The 16,843-nt window shown below is 43.9% G+C and overlaps 1 protein-coding gene across 2 annotated transcripts in view; it reads right to left on the bottom strand.

Annotated features, from left to right (window-relative positions):
* Nucleotides 1-16,843, bottom strand: part of SNAP25 (synaptosome associated protein 25) — a 77,780-nt gene that overhangs the window by 22,007 nt on the left and 38,930 nt on the right. For both annotated transcript variants that reach the window (XM_080999385.1, XM_080999384.1), the window contains exons 2-3: nucleotides 1,947-2,083; nucleotides 170-211 (exon numbers count right to left, since the gene is read on the bottom strand). In XM_080999385.1, coding sequence (XP_080855511.1) covers nucleotides 170-211; nucleotides 1,947-2,018 — 114 coding nt within the window. In that variant the 5' untranslated portion in view covers nucleotides 2,019-2,083. The remainder of the gene's footprint in view (nucleotides 1-169; nucleotides 212-1,946; nucleotides 2,084-16,843) is intronic.

Genomic DNA, 16,843 nt, shown 5'->3' with positions numbered 1-16,843 from the left:
AAACAAACCACTGTGTTTAGAGAGGTCATTCCATAGATGGGACAATCTCCAGGAGGCAATGAGTGGGACCTTCGTCATCATGCACATCATGGGCTTTGAGATGGGTCAACTCCTGCAAACCATTCAGCATTCCCGAGAAAACACTGAAGTTAAACCATGGATTCCTTACCTCTTCCACAAGCTGCAGCATACGACGAGTGCTTTCGAGTGACTGAGAAGGAAATGGGGGGGGGGGGGACAGAGGAAGAGAGTTAGAATTGCTAAACAGTTTCAGCTCAGAAACATGCAGAGCATAAGTACATCAAAAAAAAAAAAAATGATGACATCTGTCTTATTTTAATTTATTTACATGGTTCTCTTCCCCCTCTCACTTTATTTCCCCAACAACCCCATGACATAGGCTGGGCTAAGAGATAGTGATTGGCCCACAACCAGCCAGTGAGCTTCGTGAAGCAGGGGTTTGAATCTGGGTCCCTCTAGTCCTAGTCTAACACTATACCACTCTAACTCTTCTGATTGTTTTCCAACTATACCACACCAGACTATGGCTGCTTCAGGTGAAAAGGACAAGGTTCTTGTCCAGGTTCTAAGTAGAGGAAGTCATGAGAACCTTACAACCAAAAATTTGCAGGTTAGTTGGGAGAAGCATTGGTGATAAATGTATCACCAATGGGGGAAAAGCTTCATTCTAAAGTTCTTTGTGATGGCGGCATAACATGGACTAAATCCCACAAGGAGCAATACACCTTCAATGAGCAGTACATGTGTGGTTGCTTATTTAGATAATTTATGCCATCTTTCCCCCACCCAAAATACTGCTCAAAGAGGCTGCCCAAAGAAGCTTGTTAGATCTGTACCTAGCTAAATGCCCTAGCTTGTTTGTTGGTTGTAAAGACTAGAACAGAGAAGAGGAACCAGTAGTTCTCCAGATGTTGGTGGACTACAATTCCCACCATCCCTGGTCACTGGCTATACTGTTTGGGGCTGATGGGAACTGAAGTCCAACAACTCCTAGAGGGCCACAGGTTCTTCTTTGCTTGCCGAGGTGCATAAATGAAAGGCACAGAAAAATGACTCAATTTGCACTTTCTGGTATGTTTTAAACAAACAAAAGACACTTAAAAAATTAAGTCACCAGAGGCGTTCTTCCTTCCTACATGAAGACTTCACAAAGTCAACAGCAGAATCTGGGAGAGGCCTTGTCGTTGGACAATATTTTGACCCCTCTGGAATTACTCTTCTGCATTCTTTCATGAGAAGGGTCACAGCTCATTAGTAGAGCACCTGGTTTTTTCATGCAGAAGGCCCTGGGTTCAAACTCTTGCTTCTCTAGTTGGTGGGGAAGCTATGGCTCTCTGCTTGCTCTTGGACTCCAGCTCCCATCAGTCTCAGCCAGCATGGCCAACGGCCAGCGGTGGAGGAAGCCACTCAGGCACCTAGGGCGGCGCGCCCAGGGGTGGGGCGAGCTGCCCCTAGGGGCAGGGCGCACCACGGGGCCTCCGGAGTCTGCCTGCCTCCTCCCACTCAGCCGCCCTACAGCTGGGGGTGGGGAGGCAGTGGGCGGACAATTTGGGCAGCACGGAGCCTGCGTGCGCCCAAGCCACAGCGTCTCTCCCAGGAGAGATGCATGTCTCGGGCATGCTGCAGGCCCCATGGTGAGTGTCGCCTGGCATTTTGTCACCCCCTCAGTGGTGACACCCGGGGCGGTCCGCACCCACCGCACCCCCTTCCTCCGCCCCTGCCAATGGCTAGGGATGGTGGAAGGTGTAGCAGCAGCTTTCTCATTTCTGAGTTCAGAACATCAAAATGATGGAGCTGAGAACGCAGGAACCAACAGAAAAAGTCCACATTTATCTGGGTGAGGATCTTAGCCTGCAGACAACAGGCTGCATGAGGAGGCTGTGGGGTTTTTTTCCTGCTTATCATTCCAGCCACATTTCCCTCACCTCATCGGTCATCTGGTCAGCACGCTGCTGCATTTCTTCCAACTCATTGCGCATGTCAGCGTCTTCGGCCATTTTGGCTGTGGGTGTGTGGGCTGGCCCTCTGCGTCAAGCTAATTTCCTTGGCTCTGCCAGCAAGCCTAGAACAAAGAAAGAAAGAAAGAAAGAAAGAAAGAAAGAAAGAAAGAGGAATAAATTCAGTGAACCGAAATCAAACAGGTTTCACTCTGGACATTTGCATGCTATGATGATCATTTTGAAAAGCAACATTAGATTAGTGACCTCACACAAACAATTCTCTTCTGGATTATATCTGTGCGTCAGTGCCAGGTATTTTCAAAGAACCCTCTTAGATTACTGCTCTCACCGTCAAATCATTTAACTGTGCCAGGCAATTCTTATGAGCTAGAGAACAGTCATAGATTGTTCCCAAGGTGATGTTGTTCTATTTCTGGGGTATTAGTCACTCTCTTCAATAGGAACCCAAATGTTTGCTTCCTTGGTGCAATCACGAAGAAGAACTGATTCATTTCTGTTTTCTAAAGACACCAAGTCAGCCTCCATGGAGCTGCTAATCCGATGCAAAGTGACTGCAAGGAAAGATCTCACAAACAACGTTTTACCTCAGATGGTCAGAACTTTATTCAAAGTTGGTGACAGTATTAAAACAGCCATTTCTAAGGATCAGAATGTACCACAAAGCCCCAGCTGTTCCAGTTCCCCAAGCTTCAAAACTTGAGTAGAAATGGTTGGACTGTGGGTTGGGTCTTTGTCCTGCATGAAAGTTGTCTTCACTGAAAGAAGAAATATGGGGACATGGCCTTCTCTGTTACCCCCTATGCCATCAGGAAAGGATAAAGCAATGGAGCTTGATAACTTATTAAGTAATAATACTAATACTACTAATAATAATAATTTATACCCCACCCATCTGACTGTTTCTGCAGTCTACTTCCAGTCCATGTCAGTAGCACATTTTAAAGTTTGTTCCACACACCCCATTCCATGTTATTGTGCAGAATTTTAGAAACAAATCCATGTGAAAATGTGTATTGAAAAAGGAGGTAAGGAACAGGTCCGTTCACATTGGAATACAAGCTGAACATATTCCTTGAACATCATTGCCTTGCTTACAAAGCTGGTTTCCATAATGCCATAATGCCTTCTGATCATGGGTGTTATACAGCACAAAATGTTCCCCACCCCACTTCACACTGAGGAAGAACTTCTGAGGAAAAGCAGCAAGGACGCCCTTCTTTTTTCTATGACACACCATGGGAGGTCCCATAAACGGTGACATTTCACTATTGGCATAAACTGATGAAGCACACCTGCTGTCAGGGACCGTGCTGAGGAGGGCTGCACTGATGAGGGATGGTGGGAGTCTCCCCCTCCCCCTGCTCCTGATCAGGATCCTGAATCTTCCCAGGGACAGTGGGACAATATAGATTTGGAACAGTGGTTTGCAAAGGGACATAGTTTAGAAGACAGAAATTGGGAAGAACTGGGTGGTGAACAGCTAGGAGGAGAAGAACTGGGACAGAGAGAGTTAACAGACTCACTTTTGCTGGAAAGCATCCATCCGCTCAGCCCAAGGTCAAGGAGAGCAGATAAGGTGGCAGTACAGAAAGCACAATGGTTGCGAGATCAGGTTGCAAGACGCAGAAGTGACGTGGGTGACTAGGGGGGAAGTGGGTGGAACCCTTAATTGGGAGCACCTTCATCCCTCGGAATGGATTCTTTATTCTCTCGCTGTGATCATTAAAATTTCTAACTGGTAAGAGACTCCTTTCTCTTTGTTCTACTTATCTACTGCCAAAGGGGGGGGGGAGTTGAGTCCTTGACCTGACACCTGTCTTCTATAAGGACTGAAGTCCATCAGTCATAATTTACAGTGGTTAAGGCTGACCCAGCTTTCAGAGAGCATCTAAACTACTTTATTGTTGTTGTTTAGTCGTTTAGTCGTGTCCGACTCTTCGTGACCCCATGGACCAGAGCACGCCAGGCACTCCTGTCTTCCACTGCCTCCCACAGTTTGGTCAAACTCATGCTGGTAGCTTTGAGAACACTGTCCAACCCTCTCGTCCTCTGTCGTCCCCTTCTCCTTCTGTCCTCAACCTTTCCCTACTTTAGTTGATAGGATGAACTTGGCATCAGGGAACTCCTCCGAAACCTGTGCCCATTGACAGTGAGAGGATTTCAGTTTATGAAATCACTTTTCCTCGATGACGCATCAACACTGTGGGAGAGAGGACTCTTCTCACTGAGATGCGTCTGTTAATTAAATCTGAACAAGAGGCAATTGCCTGGATGTTGACATAACCGCTATCTCGCAGACATGACAAACCAAACAAACCTTAAATAAGCCATCAAGCGTTATATTGGAGACTCAGATTTTCAAAACTGTATTCCACATGAATGTATTTTCAGTGTCTCCTCCACTTCAGAAATACAGTGGTACCTCAGGTTAAGAACTTAATTCGTTCCAGAGGTCTGTTCTTAACCTGAGGTACCACTTTAGCTAATGGGGCCTTCCACTGATGCAATTTCTGTTCTCATCCTGAAGCAAAGTTCTTAAACCGAGGTACTATTTCTGGGTTAGCGGAGTTTGTAACCTGAAGAGTCTGTAACCCGAGGTGCCACTGTAGTTGTGCAGCAATCTGGCTGTCAACAGGAAGATTGACTTGAAAGTGAGGGGGTAGGTAGAGATTGGGGGAACATCCCGGGAACCCACCAGAATATGAAGAGGAGAAACAACCAGGAATGGCAATGAAGAGGAACTAGACATGTGCAGATGGGTGGAGCAAAAAAATGACAGAGACAGAAGTGGCCAGAGACAGAGATGGCACACATGACATTTATGTGGAGGAATATCAGTTGTGGCTCCTGATCTCCCCGAGATCCAAGATGGCTTATTTATTTTTAAAATTTATAAATCATCCTTCATCCAGAAATGGATTTCAGAGTGGTAAACATAGGCATTTCAGATAAAAATAAAAATAATTTATTATTTATACCCCGCCCATCCGGCTGGGTTTTCCCAGCCACTCTGGGCGGTTCCCAACAGAATAAAACGTTAAATATTAAAAACTTCCCTAAACAGGGCTGCCTTCAGATGTCTTCTAAAAGTCAGATAGTTGTTCATTTCCTTGACATCTGATGGGAGAGCTTTCCACAGGGTGGGCGTCAATACCAAGAAGGCCCTCTGCCTGGTTCCCTGTAACCTCACTTCTCACAATGAGGGAACCGCCAGAAGGCCCTCGGCGCTGGATCTCAGTGTCCTGGCTGAATGATGGGGGTGGAGATGCACCTTCAGGTATACTGCGCCGAGGTCGTTTAGGGCTTTAAAGGTCAGCACCAACACTTTGAATTGTGCTCAGAAATGTACTGGGAGCCAATGTAGGTCTTTCAGGACCAGTGTTATATGGTCTCAGCGGCCACTCCCATCCACCAGTGTAGCTGCCACATTCTGGATTAGTTGTAGTTTCCGGGTCACCTTCAAAGGTAGGCCCACGTAGAGCGCATTGCAGTAGTCTAAGCAGGAGATAACTAGAGCATGCACCACTCTGGCGAGACAGTCTGCGGACAGGTAGGGTCTCAGCCTGCGTACCAGATGGAGCTGATAAACAGCTGCCCTGGACACAGAATTGACCTGTGCCTCCATGGACAGCTGTGAGTCCAAAATGACTCCCAGGCTGCACACCTGGTCCTTCAGGGGCACAGCTACCCCATTCACGACCAGGGAGATTGCAAATACATATGTGGCCACAATAAAATTGAAAGGAATAAAACCATTCAGGCACCTATAAAGTAGGTTGCAGGAGATAGAATATTCTATGAGAACTTCTCTATGCTACTTTTGCAAGACAGGGCAAAATACAAGGACTACAGCCCAAGGCTGTGCATCTCCTCTTCACAGTAAGCTGATATACTTTTTCACACATTAAGACCGTATTTTTCGCCCCATAGGACGCACCGCCCTATAGGACGCACCTAGGTTTTTTTGGGGGGGGGAAATAAAGAAAAAAAAATATTCCCCCCCCCCAGGCACGGGGCTGGCGCGGGGGAAGCCCGAGCTTCCCCCAACAACAGCCCCCCAGAACAGCCTGCTATCCACAAGCCTAGGGAGCCGCGTCGGTCTCCCCAGGCTTGCGGACAGCTGTGCAAAGCCCGGGTGCGCTCTTCAGCGCGCCCGAGGCTTCGAAATGCAGGCAGCTCTGTGCAACCCTCCGGAGCCCGGCGCGGCTTGGCGCCAGGCTCCGGAGGGTCACGCAGAGCTGCGCGGACCCTGGGAGGGCAGGCAGCTCTGCGCGACCCTCCGGAGGCTGGCACGGCTTGGTGCCGGGCTCCAGAGGGTTGCACAGAGCTTCCTGAAGCCTTGAGAGTGAGAGCCTCTCGCTCTCCAGGCTTCAGCGAAAGCCTGTATTCGCCCCATAGGACGCACCCACATTTCCCCTTCATTTTTGGAGGGGAAAAAGTGCGTCCTATAGGGCGAAAAATACGGTATTCACGTTCTGCAGACCAATATCTTGCAAACGTTACAGCAGCTCCTGTAAGCTGCCTCTTGGTGACTTATCGAACAGCAATTTATTTATTTAGCTGGAAGTTTTATCCCACCCTTCTAAGTGTCAAAGCACACTCAGGGTGGCTTGCGACAACATAAAGTGCTTTTGTAACATAGTATAAAGCAAAAAGAAAGAAAAGAAAGAAAAAGAAAAAGAAAAAGAAAGAGGGGGGATGCAGTAGTTTAAAGAAATAATAAAAACACAGTCTCATAAAATGAAAGCTTTCTAGAATAAATAGGGTTTCAGTAGCAAGAGAAAAACATGTGAGGGACCTGCGGTTCCTAGAGCAAAGTGTTTCATTCTTACATGGGGCAACCACTGAGAAGACCCTGCCTATTTTCCACCCAGCTCTGCCTCAGTGAGACACAGAGAAAGGCCTGTTCTTTGGATCTCAGGGGAGCAGGCAGGATGGTATGGGATGAGGTGATCTTTAAAGGATCCTGCACCTAAGCCGTTTAGGTCTTCTTGTGGTATGAATGGGTCTGTACTGGGAGAAATCAGCTCAGCTCACATTTTAATGGGAAGCGACCTAATTTTAACTCACTGAAAAACCGTGAAAACTGAATTACAGCTATCCTTTCACATTTGCACTTCTCTACATTTTTGCCGTGTGGTGCTCCAGACAAAGAAATGTGCAGAAAATGCATACATTCATGAAAATATACAAAAATATCACTATCTATTTACCAAATTTATGCAGCATTTCAGAGCATGATGCCATCAAAGCAGTGCAGAATAAAACAGAATAAAACACAAACACACAGGGTCCTAAAAGAGTAGAATCATTTCAAATAACTGAAAATGAATTATGTTAGGGAAGTTCGTTGGCCAAAATGTGTATGTTAAAATGTATATATGAAAAGGTGTCCATTAGTAGAGATTGTTGACAGCTCTGCACGAGGACTTTAAAAAAATGGGCTCCTGAGGGTTGCGCAGAGCTGCCTGCATTCTGAAGCCTGGGGCACGCTGAAGAGCGCGCCCGGGCTTCGCGCAGCTCTCCGCAAGCCTGGGGAGACCGGCGCGACTTCCCGCCGGGCTCCCTAGGCTTGCGGATAGCAGGCTGTTCTCGGGGCTGGGGTTGGGGGAAGCTCGGCCTGGGGGGGGAATAATTTTTTTTTCTTTATTTCCCCCCCAAAAAACTAGGTGCGTCCTATGGGGGGAAAAATACAGTATATTGAGAAGCAAAGCGGCTAGTAAGCCTGATCTTTATTAAAGGAAATAAACTGTTGCAACAGAGTCCCCACTCACCACACACAGGAGGGAGGAGAACACGGAACAATGGTGTGTGAGCCCCTATACAGACTTTTGAAATTGCCCCCTCTGTAGCTCAAGACCACCCCCTCCAAAACATACATACATCACAGAAGGAGGAGGTCTGCAGCGGAAATTTGAGTGTTGCTTCTCTCCTGTCTGCCAGGATACCTCATAATGCTTGCATTATGCTTGCTTGCATTTTCTGGATAGCCTGGCCATTCCTTTGAGATGGTAAATACAGTGGTACCTTGGTTTTCAAACGCCTTGGTACTCAAATGCCTTGGTTCCCAAACACCGGAAACCCAGTGTTCTGGTTTTAGAACATTTTTCTGAAGCCAAACATGCAATGCAGCTGTCGGCTATTGTTTCCGAGGCTCCTGCACCAATCAGAAGCCGCTCCTTGGTTTTCAAACATTTTGGGAGTCAAACGGACTTCTGGAGCGGATTAAGTTCGAGAACCAAGGTACCACTGTATTTGGCGCTTTTGTTTTTGCTATTTATTTTGCGTTTTTGAGGCTTTTTCGGTTCATTTGTTTTTGTGACTGTGTGGAACCCAGTTCAGGTACTGATTGATTGATTGATTGATTGATTGTGTGACTGTGGAAATGGATCAAAGCCCCCCATCCAAACAATGCCTATCATCAGTGCATGTAAGAAAAACAATTAATTTTAATTTTTATCATATACAATACCGTCTTATTTATTTTATAGTACAGTACATTGATTATTGCTTTATTTTTTTGTTAGTCTTGTTAGTGAAATTCATGTTAAATTGCTGTTTTAGGGGTTGTTTTTAAAAGTCTGGAACGGATTAATCCATTTTGCATTACTTTCTATGGGAAAGCACGCCTTGGTTTTGGAACACTTTGGTTTCGGAATGGACTTCTGGAACGGATTAAGTTTGAGAACCAAGGTACCACTGTGCTTTAGTTCCTGAATTCCTTACGCATATTGATAGTTTGCTCAGCTTAACAGATATTTACCCAACTGTATTTGAAAAGGGAGGTGTAAGCCTCTACAGTCCAAAGACAATTGGAAAGCTTTTCCCATTTCCTTCCTCCTTGCAGATAAATATTTGAGGTCAATTTGGGAGAGTCAAAATGGCTTCAGGATTGTTCTCCTGTACTGTTTCAGACACGTGGTTTATATGCTTGTGTATGTATGGTTTGCCTTGTACGTTTATGCAGTGCTTTTTTCTGGGGGGTACGCCTACCCCTAAACATTTTGTGAATCTTTGTACTTTTGTCCATTTACTGTATTTATTTTTCCCAATTTGAACTATAAAGTGGTGATTTTCTTGAGTCAAAATGAGAGTACCCCTAAACATTTTTTTTTAGAAAAAAGCACTGCATTTATGAACATTTATTTTATATTTGAGATTCTTATAACAGTTGTTGTTGTGGTTTAGTCGTGTCCGACTCTTCGTGACCCCATGGACCAGAGCACACCAGGCACTTCTGTCTTCCACTGCCTCCCGCAGTTTGGTCAAACTAATGCTGGTAGCTTCGAGAACTCTATCCAACCATCTCATCCTCTGTCATCCCCTTCTCCTTGTGCCCTCCATCTTTCCCAACATCAGGGTCTTTTCCAGGAAGTCTTCTCTTCTCATGAGGTGGCCAAAGTATTGGAGCCTCAGCTTCAGGATCTGTCCTTCCAGTGAGTACTCAGGGCTGATTTCCTTAAGAATGGAAAGGTTTGATCTTCTTGCAGTCCATGGGACTCTCAAGAGTCTCCTCCAGCACCATAATTCAAAAGCATCAATTCTTCGGTGATCAGCCTTCTTTATGGTCCAGCTTTCACTTCCATACATCACTACTGGGAAAATCATAGCTTTTACTATACGGACCTTTGTTGGCAAGGTGATGTCTCTTTTTAAGATGCTGTCTTATAACAGAGGTTTTCCTTATTCCTAGAAGTATAGCTTCCGATGAGCTGTACCACCCACATCTAGCTCCTCAGGGGTCAGAACAGCAAAAGTGTTTTGTAATATGTGGATTGCTCTGACAAGGTCATCCGTGTTTGTAAAGCACTGCAAATGATTTCTTTAAGAAAAGGGGATTGTATACCAGTATTTAGTCATAATTAACGATGCCCCACAGGAGGCCTGGCTCATCTTTATTTATAGAAACAGCAGAGCAATTCAACAAGGTTACTCATTTGCAAAAAGTACATTGCACAGAAGAATAATTCCAGATTTCCAGCTACGGACCCCGCAGAATCTGCACAATTTACTACTAATTGATATCTTTGCAATAAATTGTCTTAATTGCGTGCAATTAACGTTACAGCTGTGCTGTGGTGCATAGGCTAGAAAAGGGAGAGACAAAAAATGGCTCAGGTAATGATTCTGAATCTGTTTGATGCTCAGAGCCTCAGACAACCACTCATTGTAGCAGCTAGAAAAATAGTTTCTCGTAGTGTTAAGCCAAAAATGGGGAAAGGATGGTGACAACATCTTTCAAGATCATTTCATCATCCATGAATTAAGCCCCCAGGTTTGAGGTATTTTTAAAGACTCCTTTGCAGAGGGGTGTGCAATTGTAATGGAAATGGTTTATTGAATATTTACAGATAAATTGTAAACAGATAAGAACATTGGCAGGAATGGGGGAAATTTATAACTTATCTTAAAGACCACTGTAAACAGTTAAAATCATAAGTAGGCTATCACTTGTAGTTTAAGGTTGAATTCTGGACATAATGGGAGATGTAAAAGATTTGGATTATCATAAAAGATGCAGGAGGAAATGATTAATAATAGGACCCAGAAAATGTTCAAACAAATATTTGTAAAACAAAACAAAACCCAGAAACCTTCTATCTAGGTATTTTGTCCACAGACATCCCAGGTGATAAGAAAAGGATATTTTTATACGCAACAGCAGCAGTGAGAATGTTGGTTGCCAGAGATTGGAAGGGAGAGAAAACCCCATCGAAGGAATCAAACAATCCAAAGGTTTACAAAGGCGTGGGAAGGTTATAGAGGGTATTTTAAAACAACATTGTTCCTAACTAAAATCTTTATTTACCTGGACTAATTTTCACAAATTGCATGAGTGATAAATATTGTATTGGATATAACATAGATGATGGTTAAGGTGATAAAGGATGCAGTCAGCACCAACACTTTGAATTGTGCTCAGAAACGTACTGGGAGCCAATGTAGGTTTTCAAGACATGGTCTCGCGGCTGCTCCCAGTCACCAGTCTAGCTGCCACATTCTGGATTAGTTGTAGTTTCACCAGATCTGCGATCAGGGCTAATTAACAGTTTAGCCAAGGGTGATTTGAAGTTTGTTTAGTCAAAATTTGTCACTCCTTTTCTGCTGAAGAAACAGAAGTTCATTTTCCACTGGGAAATGATATACAGTAATACCTCCGCTAACGTCCACCTTGTCTAGCATCCATTCCGGCGAACGTCCGCGGCAAACCCGGAAGTACCAGAATGGGTTACTTCTGGGTTTGCCACTCGCATATGTGCAGAAGCGCTAAATTGCGCTTCCCGCATGCGCAGAAGCACAAACCACTCCACATGCATGCACAGATGTGGCGCTTTGCCCTACGTCCTTTTCGGCTAGCGGCTGGGGCTCCGGAACAGATCCCGGTCACAAAACAAGGTACGTCTGTACAATGAAATGAAAAGGATGTTTAAAATAACTTTTGTAAACAAACAAACAAACACCAGAAGCTTTAATTTTGGGAACTATAGGGACAAAACTACCTAAACTGTATAGAAACTTATTCATGTATGCGACTACTGTGGCAAGAATGTTACTTGCCCAAAAACAAAAAGAAGTCGCAGCAAAGGAAGAATGGATCCAAAAACCTATGGAATATGCAGAAATGGCGAAACTTATCAGAAGAATAAGAAATCAAGATAACAAACTTTTTATAAAAGAATGGAAATGGTTTATTGAATATTTACAGATAAATTGTAAACAGATAAGAACCTTGGCAGGATTATTGTAGTAACCTGCAGTCTTATAAGAGTATATATTTAAAGAAGACGAATAAATGAGCAATTTAAGTTAATTTGGATATGCAGAAGATATTAAGAATAAATTTAAGGAACCACAGACAGAGGGGGAAGGAAGTCAAGTTTTGAAATGTCAAAATGATTGTAAAACTAGTGAAATGTATAAACTTGAAAAGTATAATTTTTTTTTTTTTTTAAAAGGAACAGATGTTCAAGTGGGTGCGAAACTCATTTGCAAATGATGTCACCAAGTTGTCTTTGATTGCACAAGAAGAACAACCCATTGTTATGCAATACATAGGACCCTCAAGGATAGATTTTTGGAAGAGAGGTTACCTGAATTCTGGCTTCATGTTACCAGAATTACTGAATTTCCACTGACCTTGCTGATGAAGCTATATTTGTGCTGCTGCCATTTGGTGGTACATATTTTTGCAAGACAGATTTTTCAGCAACAACTGCTGTGAAGATGAAATACAGCGGCAGGCTACATATCAATAATGCTCTGAGACCATGGGCGACAACCATCAAACCCTGCGTTGACCTACTTGTTGGCAAAATGCAAGCTCAGCAATCCCACTGATACTTGCCCAAATGGGACTTCATTGTGATTATGTTTTTTTTAAAAAAAGAATATTTATAGTTGGTTATATATAACATTGCTTGTGTAACCATTTTTAGAATAAACCATTTTTAGATTAAATCAATTTTATAATAATGTTTTATAGCTTACAAGGCAATATCCTGCAATTGGGTGATTGGGGTTCTGACATTCCCATCAAAATAAATGGCAAATAGCTTTGTCAGTGCTGTGCACAATTTCTTTTTCTTTTCTTTTTTAGTGTTCTATACTATCGTTCCTTCTCTCTTCTTTTTTTTTTTTGCTGATAGTAATTTTTATTAATTTTCAATTATAATCCAATAATAGCCTCATTATAACAATACCAATTTATAATACAATTAATAATATCAATCATTCAAATACCAAATTATATAATTTAGATAAGGTCGCCCCCACATAATAATAATAATAATAATAATAATAATAATAATAATAATTTATTATTTATACCCCGCCCATCTTGCTGGGTTTCCCCAGCCACTTTGGGCGGCTTCCAACAAAACACTAAAATACAATAACCTATTAAACATTAAAAGCTTCCCTAAACAGGGCTGCCTTCAGATGTCTTCTAAAAGTTTGGTAGTTATTTTTCTCTTTGACATGTGGTGGGAGGGCGTTCAACAGGGCAGGTGCCACTACCGAGAAGGCCCTCTGCCTGGTTCCCTGTAACTTGGCTTCTCGCAATGAGGGAACCGCCAGAAGGCCCTCGGCGCTGGACCTCAGTGTCCGGGCAGAACGATGGAGGTGGAGATGCTCTTTCAGGTATACTGGACCAAGGCCGTTTAGGGCTAGAATTGATGATTTTCTTTATTTCTGCATTCTAAAATTTTATTGATTTCAATTACATTCCAGTCAGTGCTGTGCACATTTCAAGAAATTCCACATTAATAGGGACACCAAGAAAATTGTTGCTTGGGTGCCTCAAATAATGGTTATAAAATAGAAAAAGTTAAAATCTATGAAACTGATGGCTGGCAAAGACCTAAGGTACACAGTTCATGTGAGAATAAATCAATGGGTCACCATACCAAGTAAATTTGGGCTTGGGGGTTGCCATTCTGAAAAGGTTTGGAGCCACTTGGTTCAAAGAACTGCCCACCACAGCACGAGTGAGGCACCTTGGCTGGCCAGATGTTGCTCAACTACATTTCCCATCAGCCCTAGCAAGCATGGCCAATGGACTGGGATGATGGGAGTTATAATTCTGCAACATCAGGAGGGCCAAAGTTCCCCTATGCCTGCACTGCAGTGTAAGCTCCACCGTGGAAAAAAATATTCAAATTACTGACTTCCCTAATCAGAATGACACAGTGAACATAAGCCAATGAAAGCTGATTGCATGCAGGTATATCTGTATACCTGAAGGAGCGTCTCCACCCCCATCGTTCTGCCCGGACACTGAGATCCAGCGCCGAGGCCTTTCTGGCGGTTCCCTCATTGCGAGAAGTGAGGCTACAGGGAACCAGGCAGAGGGCCTTCTCGGTAGTGACGCCCGCCCTGTGGAACGCCCTCCCAGCAGATGGGCAATAAACAACTATTTTACTTTTAAAAGACAACTGAAGGCAGCCTTCTTTAGGGAAGTTTTTAATGTCTGATGCTGTATTGTTTTTAATATTCAGTTGGAAGCCGCCCAGAGTGGCTGGGGAAACCCAGCCAGATGGGCGGGGTATAAATAAATTATTATTATTATTATTATTATTATTATTATTATTATTATTATTATCTTAAATAATGCTTAAATAATAGAATCATAAAATTATAGAACTGGAAAGGGCCCTGAGGATCATTTAGTTCAACCTCAGGAGTCTTTTGCCCAACATGGGGCTCAAACCCACGAGCCTGCGATTAAGAGTCTCATGCTCTACTAACTGAGCTATCCCAGTTAGATCTATCTGACTGAAATCAATGGGATTGAGAAGACTGGAAAACGTTGATTGAATATATAGGAAATGACTGTGTACAGCTGAAAACGCTGGCGGCATTGAGATCAATTCAACAGCGTGAACAAGTTTTGATGGATGCAATAATGGAACACTGGATGGTATAGTTTTTGTAAAATATGCAGGGATTTATGATATGTAAAAGGAAGCATGGAAAGAGAAGTAGGGAAGTCATTGATATCTTAAGGATGTAAAAGGAGTATTTTAAATTGTAAAACAGAAAACTACAGTGGACGCTCGGGTTGCGAACGTGATCCATGAGGGATGCATGTTCGCAACCTGCAACGTTCGCAACCCACGTCGGCGCATCTGCGCATGCGCGGGTTGCGATTCAGTGCTTCTGTGCATGTGCAAAGCAGGATTTAGAGCTTCTGTGCATGCATGACCACCGAAACCCAGAAGTAACCTGTTTTGGTACTTCCGGGTTTCGGTGGTCCGTAACCTGAAAAAACGCAACCTGAAGTGTCTGTAACCCAAGGTATGACTGTGTGTGTGTGTGTGTGTGTGTGTGTACACACACACACAAACACACACACACAGTGCTTTTTTTGTGGGGGGATGCAGGGGTACACATACCCCTAAAAATTTTGTGAATCTAAGTTTGGCCTAACTGAGGAGTATTATTTCAATATGAGTAGGAAATAGAGAGTACACCTAAAGATATATATTTTTTTAAAAAAGCACTGTACACACACACAGAGAGAGAGAGAGAGAGGTACCTTGGTTCTCGAACGTAATCTGTTCCAGAAGTCTGTTCGACTTCTGAAACATTCGAAAACCAAGGCACGGCTTCCAATTGGCACAGGTGCCCCCGAAACAATAGCTGACAACCTCAACCGTTTTGGGTTTTCAGTATTCAGGAGCCAATTTGTTCAGCAATTAAGCCGTTCGAGAATCAAGGTTCCACTGTATATATAAATAAAGAAATCAACACAATTGAAATAACCCTTAGTATTGGGAAGGGGAACCTGCTGTAGAATCTTACTCCACACATTAATTCTGAATCACACTAAAATTGCTGAGTTTCATCTGGTTCATACCACATGGATCTACCCATAGATAGATGACCGTTCCCAAGTACAGTGGTACCTTGGGTTACATACGATTTGGGTTACCGACGCTTCAGGTTACAGACTCTGCTAATCCAGAAATAGTACCTTGGGTTAAGAACTTTGCTTCAGGATGAGAACAGAAATCGTGCTCCAGCGGCGCGGCGGCAGCGGGAGGCCCCATTAGCTAAAGTGGTGCTTCTGGTTAAGAACAGTTTCAGGTTAAGAACGGATGTCCGGAACGAATTAAGTACTTAACCCAAGGTACCACTGTACTGGAAAGAACTTCTAAATAGTACTGCGCGCCTTGCTCTCTGCAATTTTCTGTAGCTGGAAAGAGTTTTCAAGCAGCAGATGCCAAGCCACTGGGGGCAGAAGCTAAGTCAGAGAGAAGATCCGGCGCTGGGAAATTCATTTCCCACCCTCAGGGTAGCTGTGGTGAAGTCCTATGGCTCAGAAATACTCAGAAGCACAATCATTTCTGTTCTGCTCAGTCTATCCGTGCAGAGATCCAAGGGAAAGTATAAGAAGTCTTTTCTTGGTGAGATATATCCTTTGTTCACTTCTCCGTCTGTGGAACTGCAGGCTGTGGGAAATTTAGGCCCTTCTTTTCCTTGTGTCTCTTCCTGGGGGATAAAAGGCTATGATGCACTCCACGGTTGCAAGCCAAGATTCCTTTTCTCCTCTGCTCAACAACCCCTGGTCAAATTCAACAAATAAATCTATGCAATGGATCCATGGCTCAAGCGCTAAGCCAGGGATAGCTAACCAGATGTTGCTGCAAAACTATTTCCATCTCCTCTGACTCTTGGTCATGCTGGCTGATGCTTATGGGAGTTGACATCAGGAGTGCCTCAGGTTAGCTCTCAAATGCTTGCTGCATCATACATATTAGGTCAGGTGCTAAGCTCTTTTTAAAGAGCTCTGGGTTGGGCTGATGTCAATGTAATCTGACCTCTCCAAGCACAGGATCAAATCTTTGATTACTCATAACTCTTGTAATGATGGTATTGTTGATGCGGGCAGCAATTTTATCATGGAGTCTACTGTAAAGGTAAAGGTAAAGGATCCCTGGACGGTTAAGTCCAGTCAAAGGCGACTATGGGGTTGTGGTGCTCATCCTGCTTTCAGGCTGAGGCAGCCAGTGTTTGTCCACAGACAGCTTTCTGGGTCATGTGGGCAGCATGACTAAACCGCTCTTGGCGCAATGGAACATCATGAGGGCAACCAGAGCACATGGAAATGCTGTTTACCTTCCTGCTGCAGCGGTACCTATTTATCTACTTGTACTGGCATGCTTTCGAACTGCTAGGTTGGCAGGAGCTGGGACAGAGCAATGGGAGCTCACCAAGTTGCGGGAATTTGAACCGCCAACCTTCCAATTGGCAAGCCCAAGAGTCTCAATCGTTTAGACCACAGAGCCACCTGCGTCCCCTACAAAGGGCTTATCCACACTTACTTTTCCTCAACTCTTTCCAGGTGCAGGTCGTGCTTT

The sequence above is a fragment of the Podarcis pityusensis genome (genome assembly GCF_964106645.2).
Source record: "Podarcis pityusensis genome assembly, chromosome: 3".
Lineage (NCBI taxonomy): Eukaryota > Metazoa > Chordata > Lepidosauria > Squamata > Lacertidae > Podarcis > Podarcis pityusensis.
This window is presented reverse-complemented; position numbering and strand designations above follow the sequence as displayed.